Below are 15,320 nucleotides of genomic sequence, written 5' to 3' on the forward strand. Positions count from 1 at the left end.
CTGAGTAACTGGTTTATTGGATTAACTATTTACAAGACAATAGGTGTTATTGTTCAGACATATCTATGTCTCAACAATCATTCCTCAGACAGTCACAGCCAGTGTATATCACATTGTTTCCACTGCATTACAGTGTTGTAATAACAAGACAGAGTACAGGAATGAGATCGAGAGTCTGATGAACTGGTGCGGCAACACTAATCTCTCCCTCAATGTCAACAAAACAAAGGAGATTGTCATCAACTTCAGGAAGCGTAAAGGAGAACATGCCCCTATCTACACAATGGGGACGAAGTAGAAAGGGTCGAGAGCTTCATGTTTTTAGGTGTCCAGATCACCAACAACCTGTCCTGGTCCCCCCATGCCGACACTTTGTTAAGAAAGCCCATCAATGCCTCTACTTTCTCAGAAGGCTAAGGAAATTTGGCATGTCAGCTACGACTCTCACCAACTTTTACAGATGCACCATAGAAGGCATTCTTTCTGGTTGTATCACAGCTTGGTATGGCTCCTGCTCTGCCCAAGACCGCAAGGAACTACAAAAGATCGTGAATGTAGCCCAATCCATCACACAAACCAGCCTCCCATCCATTGACTCTGTCTACACTTCCCGCTGCCTCGGCAAAGCAGCCAGCATAATTAAGGACCCAATGAGCCTCGGACATTCTTCCTTCGGGAAAAAGATACAAAAGCCTGAGGTCACGTACCAACTGACTCAAAAACACCACCTTCCGTGCTGCGGTCAGACTTTTGAATGGACCTACCTTGCATTAAGTTGATCTTTCTCTACACCTTAGCTATGACTGTAACAGTACATTCGCACTCTCTCGTTTCCTTCTCTATGAACGGTCTGCTTTGTCTCAAGAAACAATACTTTTCACTATGTTAATACATGTGATAATAATAAATCAAATCAAAAACAGCAACAATGCTTACTTTGGTTATAAAGTGTTTTGGACCATGCTCAGGTTCTGAGATAAATACAAGTTCCATTTACTCTCTGCTTTTTCCCTTAATTTTTGTCGGTTCTGTGGAACATGTGCTCAGTGGTAGCAAAATGGTGGTTAGGGATGAGGAACCTCATTGCTCTTGCCCACCCTCACCCTCTGGTTTTATAGTAGCATTGGCAGGAACCAGGGAGCAAGTGTCCTGTTAAGTCATGGAAAACTCCAGTGGACTGGTCTTCCTCTTCAGAGATTTAGCAACCTCTGGGGCAGCATGGTGGCACAGTGGTTAGCACTGCTGCCTCACAGCGCCAGGGACCCGGGTTCAATTCCGGCCTCGGGTCACTGTCTGTGTGGAGTTTGCACATTTTCGCCCTGTCTGCGTGTGTTTCCTCAGGATGCCCCGGTTTCCTCCCACAGTCCAAAGATGTGCGGGTTAGGTTGATTGGCCATGCTAAATTGTCCCCAGTGTCAGGGGGACTAACACTGTATGTAATGTGGGGTTACGAGAATAGGGCCTGGGTAGGATTGTTGTTGGTGCAGACTCGATGGGCCGAATGGCCTCCTTCTACACCTTAGGAATTCTATGAAGTGCTACCTGTTACAAGTCAGTCTTGTCTAAAAGCAGACTGATACTCTAGCCAACAACAGTTAATATTTCAAGTACCAGTACATAATGTAACTAAGAATTTCTCATTGCAGCTGTTGGAATTCTGGAAGGGTGATATGGTGATCACTGTTGCCAAGCCATTACCAGCTGGTCTTCACCTTTACGAGACCTTCGATGGTAAGGAATAATGGCCTATTGGGAGTTGTCTCTGCCAGTGGTAAGGCATGCTTTCCATGCCTTTGGCATTATCTGTAGGAAAACTTGGAAAAAGAAAATAATTTTGAGCCTGTACAATTGTGTAATTCACCTCGCCATGATTCTGCCAGATTTATTTAATATCCTTGGGGAGGCTCTGCAAAACAAACCTTTCTATTTTAAGCAATAATCAAGTGAAACTCCAGAATATTCACCCAATCCTATAAATTTGCATTTAATAAGTGGTTGTTTTCTATAGCATGGCATTTCCATGATTCCTTCATCACAGCATTAACTATTTGATCATCTCTAGCTATATTTACACTCTCAGCCATCAAACCATTCCTAGCCAGCGTTTTATTCTGTGCTTTTGGGCTGTAATTGCATGGTGTTAATTTCTTCAGTTCAGACACGTTACCATTTCCACTTTTCTGTGAGCCAAAAATGTCCTTTCTATTTCTCAGTGACTTTCAGCGAAGCGTGGCAGGACACAAATAAACCACCAACAAAGCCGTCAGTCGCAAGGGTTCTGACCATGGAAGAGTCGGTCCTCTCCCACAGTGGTTAGCACTGCTGCCTCACAGTGCCAGGGACCCGGGTTTTGATTCCTGGCTTGGGTCACTGTCTGTGCGGAATCAGCATGTTCTCCCCCATGTCTGCGTGGGTTTCCTCCGGGTGTTGCAGTTTCCTCGCTCAGTCCGAAAGACGTGCTGGTTAGGGTGCATTGACCATGCTAAATACTCCCTCAGTGTTACCCGAACAGGTGCCGGAGTGTGACGACCAGGAGATTTTCACAACTTCTTCATTGCAGTGTCAATGTAAGACTACTTGTGACACTAATAAATAAACCTTAGGTGTGGCACCTCATGGTGAAACTTGTAGCCATATCAGCCTTTTTTACACTAGTTTGGTGCAATTAAAAATGCAATATTAACTAAGCATTTCATTCAGCATTCTTGATGAGCAATTAAATGTAATGTGATTAGCCAGAGTCCACAAAGGGCCATAGGCATGTCTTTCCATTGGAGAAAGATAAATTGTTATGTAGGTTGGGGGACACCACTGCATATTAAGCTTGTGGCAAGGCAAGGAATCAGGCCTCTATCAACTACCACAGTCAGGACAGGGATTGAACCCACATTGTTGGCGTCATTTTGCACAGCACACAAACCACCTAGCCAACTGAACTAACCAACCTCCACAAATTAAAACTGTGTGGCAAAAACTGTCGTTTCAATGGTTGCCTTTGTAGCACCATTGGTAACCACAGAGAATTAATTCCTGGCGTTGCTGCCTACCACCACGTGGTGGGTAATAAGGTTTAATCACATTCCAAAGATAAGTACTGATCGCAGTTTCCTCCCTTCTCAACCCAGAGGACCACACCTCTTTGCACAGTCTGGATATTACAGATGGAGCCATTCTCTTTGTATGGAACGGTCATCAGGTAATTATCAATTAAATTTGTTTGTGATTGGTATAATTTTTCCATTTTATATTTTTGTGATTTTTTTTTTGTTTGTCCTATGCTCATCAGGGTGTGAGGGTGAATAGATTTTTTTTTATTCGCTCATGGGACGTGGGCATCGCTGGCTGGACCAGCATTTAATGCCCATCCCTAGTTGTCCTTGCTTGCTCGGCCATTTCAACGGCAGTTGAGAGTCAACCACATTGCTGTGGCTCTGGAGTCACATCTAGGCCAGGCCAGGTAAGGACGGCAGATTTCCTTCCCTAAAGAACATTAGTGAACCAGATGGGTTTTTCCAACAATTGACAATGGTTTCATGGTCATCAGTAGATTTTTAATTTCAGAAACTTTTTTTATTGAATTCAAATTCCACTATCTGTCGTGGCGGGATTCGAACCTGGGTCCCCAGAACATCAGCTGAGTTTCTGGATTAATACTCTAGTGATAATACCGCTAGGCCATTGCCTCCCCTGTGCTGGGGAAACAATGCATTTTCTATTTTTGGCACCTTGTTTTAGCATCAATCACTGCTGGGTCAGGTACAGCACAATTAGATGCTGAGTAAAGCTATTTTTTTCCCCTCTCGCCTAGCAACATGCCTCAGTGAAGTGTTTTGTGTGGCATTGACATTTTTCTAAACCATTCATCCTGTGGCCTCTCTGAGATATTGAGTGTACTGCTGAATGTGTTTTTTTTTCTCTCCTTTCACTGAGACTACTCAAACTCATTTGACAAAGAGCCTGTTAGACGGAGGCAGCCTTCATTCTGTCAGTGCAAGCTGAGTTTGAGCAAACGGTTTCAGAGCAACAACATTTCTCCATGTGCGTGCAAACCACTATTCCCCTCCTCATCCCAGCATATGCGTGTGCTCCATTGCTGAGAGTCAGTAGTTCTATCTGCATTGCCGTTCTGAGTTGGGAACACAGGAATTAGACTCACCAGCTCCTCTCGGCTGTTCAGCCATTTTTTTAATTGAAAATTTTAATTAACTCCCAGCCTCATACCATGTGAGGCAGTGCTTTCCAACATCACCCCTGAAAGGCCTAACTCTAAGATAATGCTCCCTTGTTCTGATTTATTTTGGCAGAGGGAATATCATGTCTGTACCGGCTCTCTAAATGAGGATCAGGGCTTTGTGCCATTCTCCTGCCTTTTCCCCATACCCCTGTATATTGCTTCAATTCAAGTAATCATCTAATGCCTCGATTGAACCTCCCTCTGCCAGACTTCCGGGCACTGCATTCCAGGTTTTAACCATTTGTTATATGAAAAAGTTTTTCCTCATTGCATTTGGTTTTTTTTTTGCAAATCATATTAAATCTGTGCCCTCTTGTTCTTGATCCTTTTGCGGGCGGGAATAGTTTCTCCCTCTCTACTCTGCCCAACCCCCTTATGATTTTGAACATCTCTATCAAATCTCCTCTTAGCCCTCCTTACCAAGGAGAACAGTTCAAATCTCTCCAATCTATCCTCATAACTGAAATTTCTCATCCCTGGAACCATTTTGTAAACCCCTTCTCCAACGTGCTGACATTCTTCCTACAGTGTGGCACCCAGAACTGTACACGGTATTCCAGCTGAAGTTTAACCAGTATCTTGTATAAGTTCAACATAACCTCCTTGCTCTTGTATTCCATGTCCCTGTTATTAAAGCCCAGAATGCTTTAGTAACTGCTCTCTCCACCTATCCTGCCACCTTCGATGATCTAAGCACAGAGACACCCAGGTCCCTCTGCTCCTGCATCCTTCTAAGAATATTACCCCTTATTTTATATTGTCTCTTCATGTTCTTCTTACCAAAATGCATCACCTCATATTTTTCTGCATTGAACTTCACCTTCCACCTTCCTGCCCATGCCACCAAATTGTCTACCCCCTTCTAAACACTGTCCTCCTCTCAATTTACAATATTTCCGAGTTGTGTGTCATCTGCAGATGTTGAAATTGTCCCCGGCACACCGAGATCTAGACCATTAATATATATCAGGAAAAGCCAAAGGTCCCAATACCAATGGCTGGGGAACACCATGACAAACCTTCCTTCAGCCTGAAAAATATCCATTGACCATTACCCTCCGCTTCCTAACATTCAGCCAATTTTGTCCCTTTTATTCCATGAGCTGGAACTTTTCATACAAGTCTATAACGTGGCATTATGTTGAATATCTTCTGAAAGTCCATGCACACCACATCAGGGGCATTATCTTCATTGACCCCTTTATTTCACCACCTCACCAAACTCGAGCAAGTTAGTTAAATACAATTTCCCCTTTAGAAAGTGCTGAGTCTTCCTCATCAACCCACATGTTTCTATGTGACTACTGATTCTATTCCAAATAATTGTTTCTAGAAGTTTGCCTACCACTGATGTTAAACTGATTGGCCTGTAATTGCTGGGGCTATCCTTTCCTTCCAACCTTTTTTGAACAACAGCATAACATTTGCAATTTTCCATTCCTCTGACGCCTCCCCTGAGTCTACAAAAGGCTGAAAGATTATGGCCAGTGCCCCTGCAATTTCCAGTCACACTTCCTTCAATATCCTTGAATGCATCTCCCCCGGCCCCAGTGCCTTGTCAACTTTCAGTATTGACAGTCTATTCAACACTTCCTCCTTATCAATTTTGAACCCTTCTGGGGACCAAATATCCTCATCTGTCACCATGCTCTGGGTAGTACCTATCTCCTTGGCAAAGGCGGATGCAAAGTATTCATTTAATACATCAGCTGTGCCCCCTGCCTCCATGTATAAATGATGTGGAGATGCCAGCATTGGACTGGGGTGGGCACAGTAAGAAGCCTCTCAACACAACAACAACCTGGTGTTGTGAGACTTCTTACTGTGTCCATGTATAAAATCCTTCAAGGGCATCTCCTATCCTATCGCTGCAATCCCTACCAACTTTATTTATTTCCTCCTTCCCATTCTTGCTATTCCTTTGAGATTGTCATTTCTTGCACACCCTAGCATTGACGATGTCTCCCCTCTTCTCACCAAGTCCCCCTCTGTAAGTTTCTTCCTTGAAACTCTGCTGCACCTTTTCCACCTTTAAATAAGCACTTCAGGAATTCAATAAATAATCCAGTGACCCTGTTTTGGCATCCATTTTCCTATCCTTATCACCCTTTTATGTTAAAACTGCTATATGAATGCAAGTTGTACGCAGGTGCTCCATTTCTATGGCACACGCACATGCACACACAACAACAACTTGTATTTATGCACAGCCTTTAATGTGATAAAGGTCATACGAAGATGTTTCACAGGTGCGTTATGAAGTAAAGTTGGGCACAAAACCACATGAGGTGAGATTGGGGCGGACAGTCAAAAGCTCAGTTAAAGGGGTTCTAACTCACCCCACCCCACCCTCGGCCCGTATGATATGGATCCTTTTCAGAAAGTGGATGCTCATGATGTTTGAGAGGCTGCAAACCACACCACTGAGAAAACATACAAGTAGAATTTCACTCGCCAAGAAAGGGCGGTGCACTCTTTTTCCCTCAATTAAATTCAGTTATTAGCTACAATGGCAATTTGTCAGTGTTTTTTGCAGAGGAGAGAAACCATTCATGTTCAGTAAGGAGTAGAATTGAGTGGCCCTGACGAGGTAAAAAAAAACATAAAAATTATTTTCTAGGAGCAGTGGTGGGTAAATGCAGAAAATAATTGGCTGCAATAGTTCCCAATCAGCGGGCGATGATAAATTTTAATCTTGCAATCCAACTAGAAAATCTCCCATACTGTGTTCACAGGTAGTCTCTGATCTAGAAATTTAAAAGTTGCATTCAGCACCTTTCCCAATCTCATGACATACCAAAGTGCTTCACCAGCAATTAAATATTTTTGAAATGTACAATTTGCAGTGCGTACAACAAAGTCCTTCAAGCAGAACTGTGATAAACGGCCAGGTAATCTTTTGTTGGGAATGTTATTTGAACAGAGAACGGTGGTCCACTGAATCAAGGCCAGCACCTTGAGGACAGTTGTCACAACCTGCCTTGTGTCTTTAGAACTATTGCTCTAACTGGGAAAAGTTAAGCAATTGTAGCTATTTCTGGACAATTGTAATGGCCTATAAATTCCGGAATGTAGTATCTGAAGTATGTCTACTGTTAGATGCTAGACTACTTGGTGTTACTCTTTCTGCACCTAGTGGTGCACAAGGCAAACTTTCATCTGTTCTCATAGTTTTTCCTAGAACAGGTTGCTGGTCTGTCGTTAGAGGATTATATGTTTGGTGGCGCCACTCGTATCAAGCATGGCTGACCAGGAGTGTCTCCCACTCCTACCACCTTCCATTGGCATGTCGGAAGAATTTTGTAGGTTAATACTCAGCCTGTTGGCTGCTTTATGAATGCATCTTCCTTGACCATCAAGTCCTGGGGTGGTACTGAACCTGGAGCTTCTGGTTCAGAGGCAGGGAAGCTAACCCACTGCGCTGCAAGGCCTCTGCTAGACTTGTGTCTGTGTATACATTTATGTATGTCTAATAAACCCAGCCTATCCAACTATAGATCAAATAATACTTTCTGCCACATTTTGCTGCAGTGTATATTTCCATTGTTACTTTCTGTTACGCTCTGCCGCTCACCTGTTCATTTCATTTTTCCATGGTTCTGGTTCTGTTGCCCGCTTACCTCTGAGGTTTTTGTATAGTTATGGAGATTACAATGCGGCTAACATACTGAGGTGAGTAACTACAGAGCATTCATGTCACAGTTTGTTCCAATTGCTGTTCTGTTGACAGGTTTGTGGAAGGGAGGTACAAGCGGGTGAGGACTTTGAGCCCGTGTTGCTTAAAGTGTTGTGTCCCATAACAAGTGGCAAATTAGAAACCGAGGTGGTGCAGTTCACCGAGACGCAGAGGGTGTTTGCTCGAAACACATTGTTGGCTTCTGTGCAAGAAACTCTCACCCTATCAACAGGGATTTCTCCAGAGGAACTGGTGGTTTATTATAAAAATAACTTGGAAAATAAAGGGTCCACGAATTGGGTTGCATATGATGCTGAAGATGCAAACAAGAGCCTTGCAGACCTAAGGCTGAAAGATGGTGACTCTGTATTAGCATCAGACCAGAAGTGTTACAGCCTGAGGTGAGAGGTCATTTTATTGTTGCTCTAAGACTGCCTCACTTCTACTTTAGAACATCACTGACGTCAGATTTATTTTTTCCCCTCTTGTATTTTTGTTTGGATCTCTATATGAGAATGTTAAGACGTGATCAGTTCCTAACCCTGTTCCCTCTAATTTTTCTTTCTTGTACTTGGTCTGTTTGTTGCCTGTGCGATTCATTCCTAATTACAGTACAGAGAAAACTTAAAAGTAACATTAGTTCCCAGTGGGTGTGAGTCCATTGTACAGAGCATTTCAAATGATGACACTTTCCCCCTTGCTGCAGGTTGAGGATTCATTGCTCACAACAGCCTTTTTGGATGAGACATAAAAACAAAGCCCCATGGGGGCGATCTTACCGGCTCGTCATGCCAGTTGGTCGGCGGGGTGAGCTGGTAAGATTGTGAGAAAGGTTAAAAAAAACCGGGTTCGAACCCAGTTTCTCACCTCTCTCACCTGGGGAGGTGATGGTCCGGGGCGGTGATCGTCCGGGGGTGGGGTCTGGGGGTATCAAGGCGATATCTTTGGGAGTGGTTGTGGGGACAATTGTCCGGGACAGTGAGCAATTGGGTGGAGTGGTGGGGGAGCGGGGGGGGGGGGGGGGGGGGGGGGGGCGATATCCAGGGGTGTTGGGGGACTAATCGATCTCTATCGTCTGTTGCTTGCGCTGTAGCACCCTCTCGTGTGAGCAGCTGGCTTTCCAGTGAGCATAGACTCCATCCACTTCCTCTAATGGAAACACTTTGCCTTTTTTTGCACTAAGTGCCATAAGATTGTGTCTGAAAGCTCACTGAAAATTGGGTGTAATTCGCTCCTGTAAGCTACAATGGAAAGATGATAGGCTCGGTATCTGGATAAAATACTCGAAAGGTGAAATTTGTAGAGCTACAGGGAAAGAGAAGGAGCTAATTTGAAAGCTCTTTCAAATCCTGTACAGGCATGATGGATAGAATGGCCACCTTCTGTACCATAGATGTGTAAGTGTTTTTAACTGCTAAATTGGCTGTTCCACCTTGTCTGGGTAGCACATGTAGAGAATATAAATGATGTGGAGATGCCGGCGTTGGACTGGGGTAAACACAGTAAGAAGTTTAACAACACCAGGTTAAAGTCCAACAGGTTTATTTGGTAGCAAAAGCCACGTGTGGCTTTTGCTACCAAATAAACCTGTTGGACTTTAACCTGGTGTTGTTAAACTTCTTACTGAGAATATAAATGCCATACTGGTTCAGTAAAAGGTGAGTCTTTGAGATTGGGTTTAAGATGTACTGTTTGGATAGAATAGAGCAAGTGGTGCTACATTTAAGATTGGAGTTGTTGCTGTTGAATACTAATACCTTTTATTAAAAACGGAGGGAGGGGGGGGGAATGTTCAGCTTTCCAGCACTCAGGCATCTCAGCACAAAAAGGCAGTACCAATGTATGATGAATGATTGCAACGTCTGTTATATAACAGGCTGCACTGTACTTTACTGGATACAGATGGTAGCCAAACTTGAAAGGAGTAAAATATTCAGTGTAATTCAAAAGTGTACAGAAAATATGCTGCTATAGGTATTTTGGAAGTTGGATAAATGTATGTTTTCATCAAATTGTAATCAGTATGCAAAACAGAAACACCAAACACATGCAGCTGATTCTCTCCTGTGTGTATGTAGAATCAATCCTAATGTGTTTTAATAGTCCTTATTTTTATTGCCTTCATATAGTGTTCTCTCCTCCAATGGTATACCAGTAACTATAGCTGACCGCAGCTGGCTGCAGGTTAGGAATTACTGTGGTGAGAGATTGGCACAGACTGCAGGAGTGACGGTGACAATTCCGGTCACCATGGAGACGGTATGTAGCACTCCGTTGAAGCTGCTTACATTTCGCACTAGGCATCAATGAGAACTTTTTAAAACTCCTTTGTGAAAGTGTACTGCACACCAATCACAGCAGTTAGAGGGAGGAAAATAAAATGGTGCTGTTGGTCCCACAAGGGAGAGAGTTATTTGGGATTGCTGCCATGAGAACCCTGTCTAATATTTTTTAAAAATCATTCATTCTTGGGATAGTGGCGTCAAAATTAGGATCAGCATTTATTCCCCACCCCATGCCACCCGAGTAAGTGATGGTGTGGCTGCTTTTCGAACCACCCTGCAGTCCATATAGTGAAGATTCCCCCACATTACAGACTGGTATGATGTTCAGAATTTTGACACAGTGATGATGGAGAACCTGAGACACATGTCGAAATCAGGTTGGTGGCTGCTCCTACTGCCCTTTCCATCTTGGTGGCAGAGGTGTAGGGTTTGGAGTTGACGCTATAATATGGTTTAAAAAAAAGACTTAAATATTTCCCACGGATTGATAGCTCCAGCAGGCCATTTAGGTCGGCACAAAATCATATCTCCTGCTCTTTACAAAAGAACTGTTGTTGGTTTCCAAAGAGAACAAAGAACAGTACAGCACAGGAAACAGGCCCTTTGGCCCTCCAAGCCTGTGCCGCTCCTTGGTCCAACTAGACCAATCGTTGCCATCCCATAATTTACATAATTGGCCTTCTGGGGCAAGGAAATTCTGGCCTTTATACCAGCATAACAAAAATAATGTTTAATAAATTTAAAACATTGGCTGGCATGGCCTGGGCCTTTAACCCATGTCACAATTTTAAGACCATAAGATACAGGAGCAGAATTAGGCCATTCGGCCAGTCAAGTCTGCTCCGCCATTCAATCATGGCTGATAGGTTTCTCAACCCCATTCTCCCGCCTTTTCCCCATAACCCTTGATCCCTTTACCAATCAAGAACCTATCCATCACTTCCTTAAATTCACTCAATGACCTGGCCTCCACAGCCTCTGTGGCAATGAATTCCATAGATCCCTCTCCCCCTCCCACCAGCCTTCTAAACTCCATCGAGTACAGACCCAGAGTCCTCATATGCTCCTCGTACATCAAGCTTTTCATTCCCAGGATCATTTTCGTGAACCTCCTCTGGACCCTCTCCAAGGTCAGCACATCCTTCTTTAGATGTGGGGCCCAAAATTGCTCACAATATTCTAAATGTGGTCTGACCAGAGCCTTATAAAGTCTCAGCAGTACATCCCTTTTTTTCCTTCTGTTTTCATTTCTCCCTGTCCTAGATTTGGATACACTTTACTGCTTCTGAAACAATAATAATAATCACAGCAGGTTTCAACTTATTGGCAGAAAAGGAGATGGAACAGAGTTCCTACATGTGTATAAGGACTTCTTTCTGACCCAGAATGTAAAAAAAAAAGCTTAAGAAGGGAGGATTCACTACTGGATCTAGTAGTAGGGAATGAACTAGACTAGTGAAGAAGAATAAGTGAGGGGACATCTTGGCAGTAATGATCTTAATAAGGTTTAAAATATTTGATTACTGAGAAGGACATAAACATGACAAAGACCCATAGATTAGCGTAAAACTGGTTTTGAAGGGCTAAGCCTGGGAAAATAAAACAGACGATGGGCGGGATTTTATGCCCTCGTTAGTCCTGAAACGGTAAAATGCTACCCGAGATCAACAGACCGTTCCGTGGTCCAACCCTCGCCAGCACCGATTTCCATGGCGGGCAGGACGGTAAAATTCTGCCCAATAGTTTCAAGCAATGATGCAGAATAGCAGTGGGAAACACTTAGAATGCTGTTCAACAGAGTCCAAGGAAAATGTACTCTTGTAAAAAAACAGAACAAACAAGAAGGCCTTTGATGAGGTACTGCATGGTAGGTTGCTGCATAAGATTAAATCTCACGGCATCCAAGATAAGGTGGCTAAATGGATACAAAATTGGCTTTTTCAAACTGGAGACCTGTGACCAGCAGTGTGCCTCGGGTCTGTGCTGGGTCCACTGTTATTTGTCATTTATATTAATGGTTTGGATGAGAATATAGGAAGCATGGTTAGTAAGTTTGCAGATGGCACCAAGATTGGCGGCATAGTGGACAGTGAAAAAGGTTATCTTGGATTGCAACGGGATCTTGATCAATTGGGCCAGTGGGCTGACGAATGGCAGATGGAGATAGATAAATGCGAGGTAATGCATTTTGGTAGATTGAACCAGGGCAAGATTTACTCAGTTAATGGTAGGGCGTTGGGGAGAGTTACAGAGCAAAGAGATCTAGGGGTACAGGTTCATAGCTCCTTGAAAGTGGAGTCACAGGTGGACAGAGTGGTGAAGGCGGCATTCAGCATGCTTGTTTTCATTGGTCAGAACATTGAATACAGGAGTTGGGACGTCTTGTTGAAGTAGTACAAGACATTGGTAAGGCCACACTTGGAATACTGTGTACAGTTCTGGTCACCCTATTATAGAAAGGATATTATTAAACTAGAAAGAGTGCAGAAGAGATTTACGAGGATGCTACCGGGACTTGATGGTTTGTGTTATAAGGAGAGGCTGGATAGACTGGGACTTTTTTCCCTGGAGCATGGAAGGCTGAGGGGTGATCTTATAGGGGTCTATAAAATAATGAGGGGCACAGATCAGCTAGATAGTCGATATCTTTCCCAAGGTAGGAGAGTCTAAAACTAGAGGGCATAGGTTTAAGGTGAGAGGGGAGAGATACAAAAGTATCCAGAGGGACAATTGTTTCACGCAGAGGGTAGTGAATGTCTGGAACGAGCTGCCAGAGGGAGTAGTAGAGGCGGTTACAATTTTGTCTTTTAAAAAGCGTTTAGACAGTTACATGGGTAAGATGGGCATAGAGGGATATGGGCCAAATGTGGGCAATTGGGACTAGCTTAGGGATTTTGAAAAAAGGGGGCGGCATGGACAAGTTGGGCCGAAGGGCCTGGTTCCATGTTGTAAACCTCAATGACTCTATAATATATAATTAAAGATGTGGGAACATTGAAGGTAAGGAAACAGGCATAAGCTAAGTACATGAGCAGCAGGGACAGCATGGCAAGGGAGAATATGAAGAGGTTAGGAGAGATGTAAAAAAAAATTCAAAGGAGAGAAGAGCTGTGACATTATCAAGGAGCACAAAAAATACTAAAATATTCCACAGGCACACAAATAAAGAATGGAAAGTTGGGATGGGAATAGGATCACTGTGGGACAGTTGTTTGATCTTTCTCCTGTGAAGCCCTTAGAGTGTCTTACTGTGTTGAACGTGCTTTATATGTGCAAATTGTTGGTTTATATGATTCATTGTTAAAGGTAGCATGCCTTTTTATTCCAGTTGATTTTGGAAATCAAAGCTAGTGCCATTGAAAAGCTGAAACTGAAAGATGAACAAGGTAAATAAAGTATACCTTTGTACATGTCCTTATCACCCTCAACCTTGAGAGAACTTGTCAGCTGGTCTCGGATGGTAAGAGCTGAATCTTATTTGTATCGATTCATTGAAGTGATGAATGGAGCTTGATTTGCTCTTGTCCAAGCACCCAAAGAATTGTTAACAATGCAATTGGATACCACTGAAAGGTTTCCAATAAATGTACTTCTGCTGGTATGTTACGAAAGCGCTATATTGTATCCTAGTTGATCTCCCTAAATATTGTTCATGGGTAAAAACATTCTCCTCCTAAAGATGACATTTTTGAATGCCTCAGTCTGTTGAACTGAGCATGAAACATATCCATCCAGCTGCCTTCCCTGGCATCTGCACACTTGTACCTCTAGTGGAGAGACCCTAGGTAATGATTGGGAGATGGAATCATGGCTAATTTTCCTTTGCGTAATCTTAGATGTCTTACTGAAACCACTGTAACAGACTGCTAAAACATATCATCTTTTCAATATCACATTGCTGTTTGTAGGAGCTTGTGTGCCAATTGGCTGCTGCATTTCCTGCATTACAATAGTGACCACATTTGAGAAGTGTCTCATGTTAGTTGTATATCAATCGTGTTTAGCAATATGCGTATGGAGGATATCAATCAGGGTTTTGCTGGAGTAATTAAGAGGGACACTGAAATTGTGAAGCGCTGAGTTAGGAGGTATATGCATGTGATGTTTCAGTCTGTAAATAAATACAAGACTGAATGAAGATTGACGCCAGTATCATTTCTAACTGGCTTTCAGGACTATAACACTTGAATGTTTGTGAGTTGCTTTGGGTTGCTTTTGTGCAACGTGTTTCAATTCCTTTCTGCAACCCGTTAGCTCAGTGCAGACTGGGAATCAAATAGGACTTCCTTGGCCTGTATCGTTCAGCTCCACAGTCAGCAGTTGGGAAGCTGAGATATAAATTGAAGCTTTTTTTCAAATGAATCTGAGTTCAGAGGTCTGCTTTTTGTGTGCCTCTTGACAGCAGTCACGTGTTGTTCTGCTAAATTCGCCTCTTCTCTATTTTACAGAAGATGGAACCTGTTTGAGACCAATTGACCGAACTAGCAAGCTACTCCCTCCAGGTGGGTGATTACCTCAAGACAGCATCATGCTATTGCAGCAAACCATGTGGGTTTTCCCTTTAGGAACCGTGCTGGTGCCCTGAATGACATCTCAACAGTTTTATCTCCTGCCTCAATGAATGCAGTCATTCACGATTCTCCCTTTCAGCACTCACTATCATCTCTCCACACACCAGCCCCAAGATTTCTGTTTAAATATTCATGTACGTTTCTGTTTTTTGCATCTATAGTCTGTGAAGATTTGACTGTGAAGGACATTGGATTGAAAACAGGAAGCACCTTAGCACTTTTTCCTGGTCACGCTCCCACTGAGACACAGGTAAGATAATTGATCAGGGCTGTCTTCTGTATATTTTAACAGGTGTGGCTTTTTTTCCATTTAAAGCTATAATTGCCAAGATTGTATTCTTAATTGGGCATCAGTTCTTTGCATTGATAAGTTGAATCTACCAATGTATCCATTCACTGACTCAGAAATAAACCTCAAGTCCTGGACTGTGAAAGTGATGAGAGAAGCCCAGAAATATTTATTTATATAGAGGCTGATCAACATCTGAAAGGGGTTGCCAAGAAAATAATTGAGGCCAGGATATTGCGTTCTTTAAAAACACCAATACTGCAAC

The 15,320-nt window shown here is 43.1% G+C and overlaps 1 protein-coding gene across 2 annotated transcripts in view; it reads left to right on the forward strand.

The window, feature by feature from the left end:
* usp40 (ubiquitin specific peptidase 40) overlaps positions 1-15,320 on the forward strand; it is a 134,774-nt gene that overhangs the window by 73,885 nt on the left and 45,569 nt on the right. For both annotated transcript variants that reach the window (XM_078228938.1, XM_078228937.1), the window contains exons 15-21: positions 1,647-1,731; positions 3,126-3,196; positions 7,965-8,311; positions 10,040-10,169; positions 13,524-13,581; positions 14,644-14,697; positions 14,928-15,016. In XM_078228938.1, the coding sequence (XP_078085064.1) occupies positions 1,647-1,731; positions 3,126-3,196; positions 7,965-8,311; positions 10,040-10,169; positions 13,524-13,581; positions 14,644-14,697; positions 14,928-15,016 (834 nt within the window). The remainder of the gene's footprint in view (positions 1-1,646; positions 1,732-3,125; positions 3,197-7,964; positions 8,312-10,039; positions 10,170-13,523; positions 13,582-14,643; positions 14,698-14,927; positions 15,017-15,320) is intronic.

This window comes from Mustelus asterias, chromosome 14, assembly GCF_964213995.1.
Source record: "Mustelus asterias chromosome 14, sMusAst1.hap1.1, whole genome shotgun sequence".
In the NCBI taxonomy this organism is placed as follows: domain Eukaryota; kingdom Metazoa; phylum Chordata; class Chondrichthyes; order Carcharhiniformes; family Triakidae; genus Mustelus; species Mustelus asterias.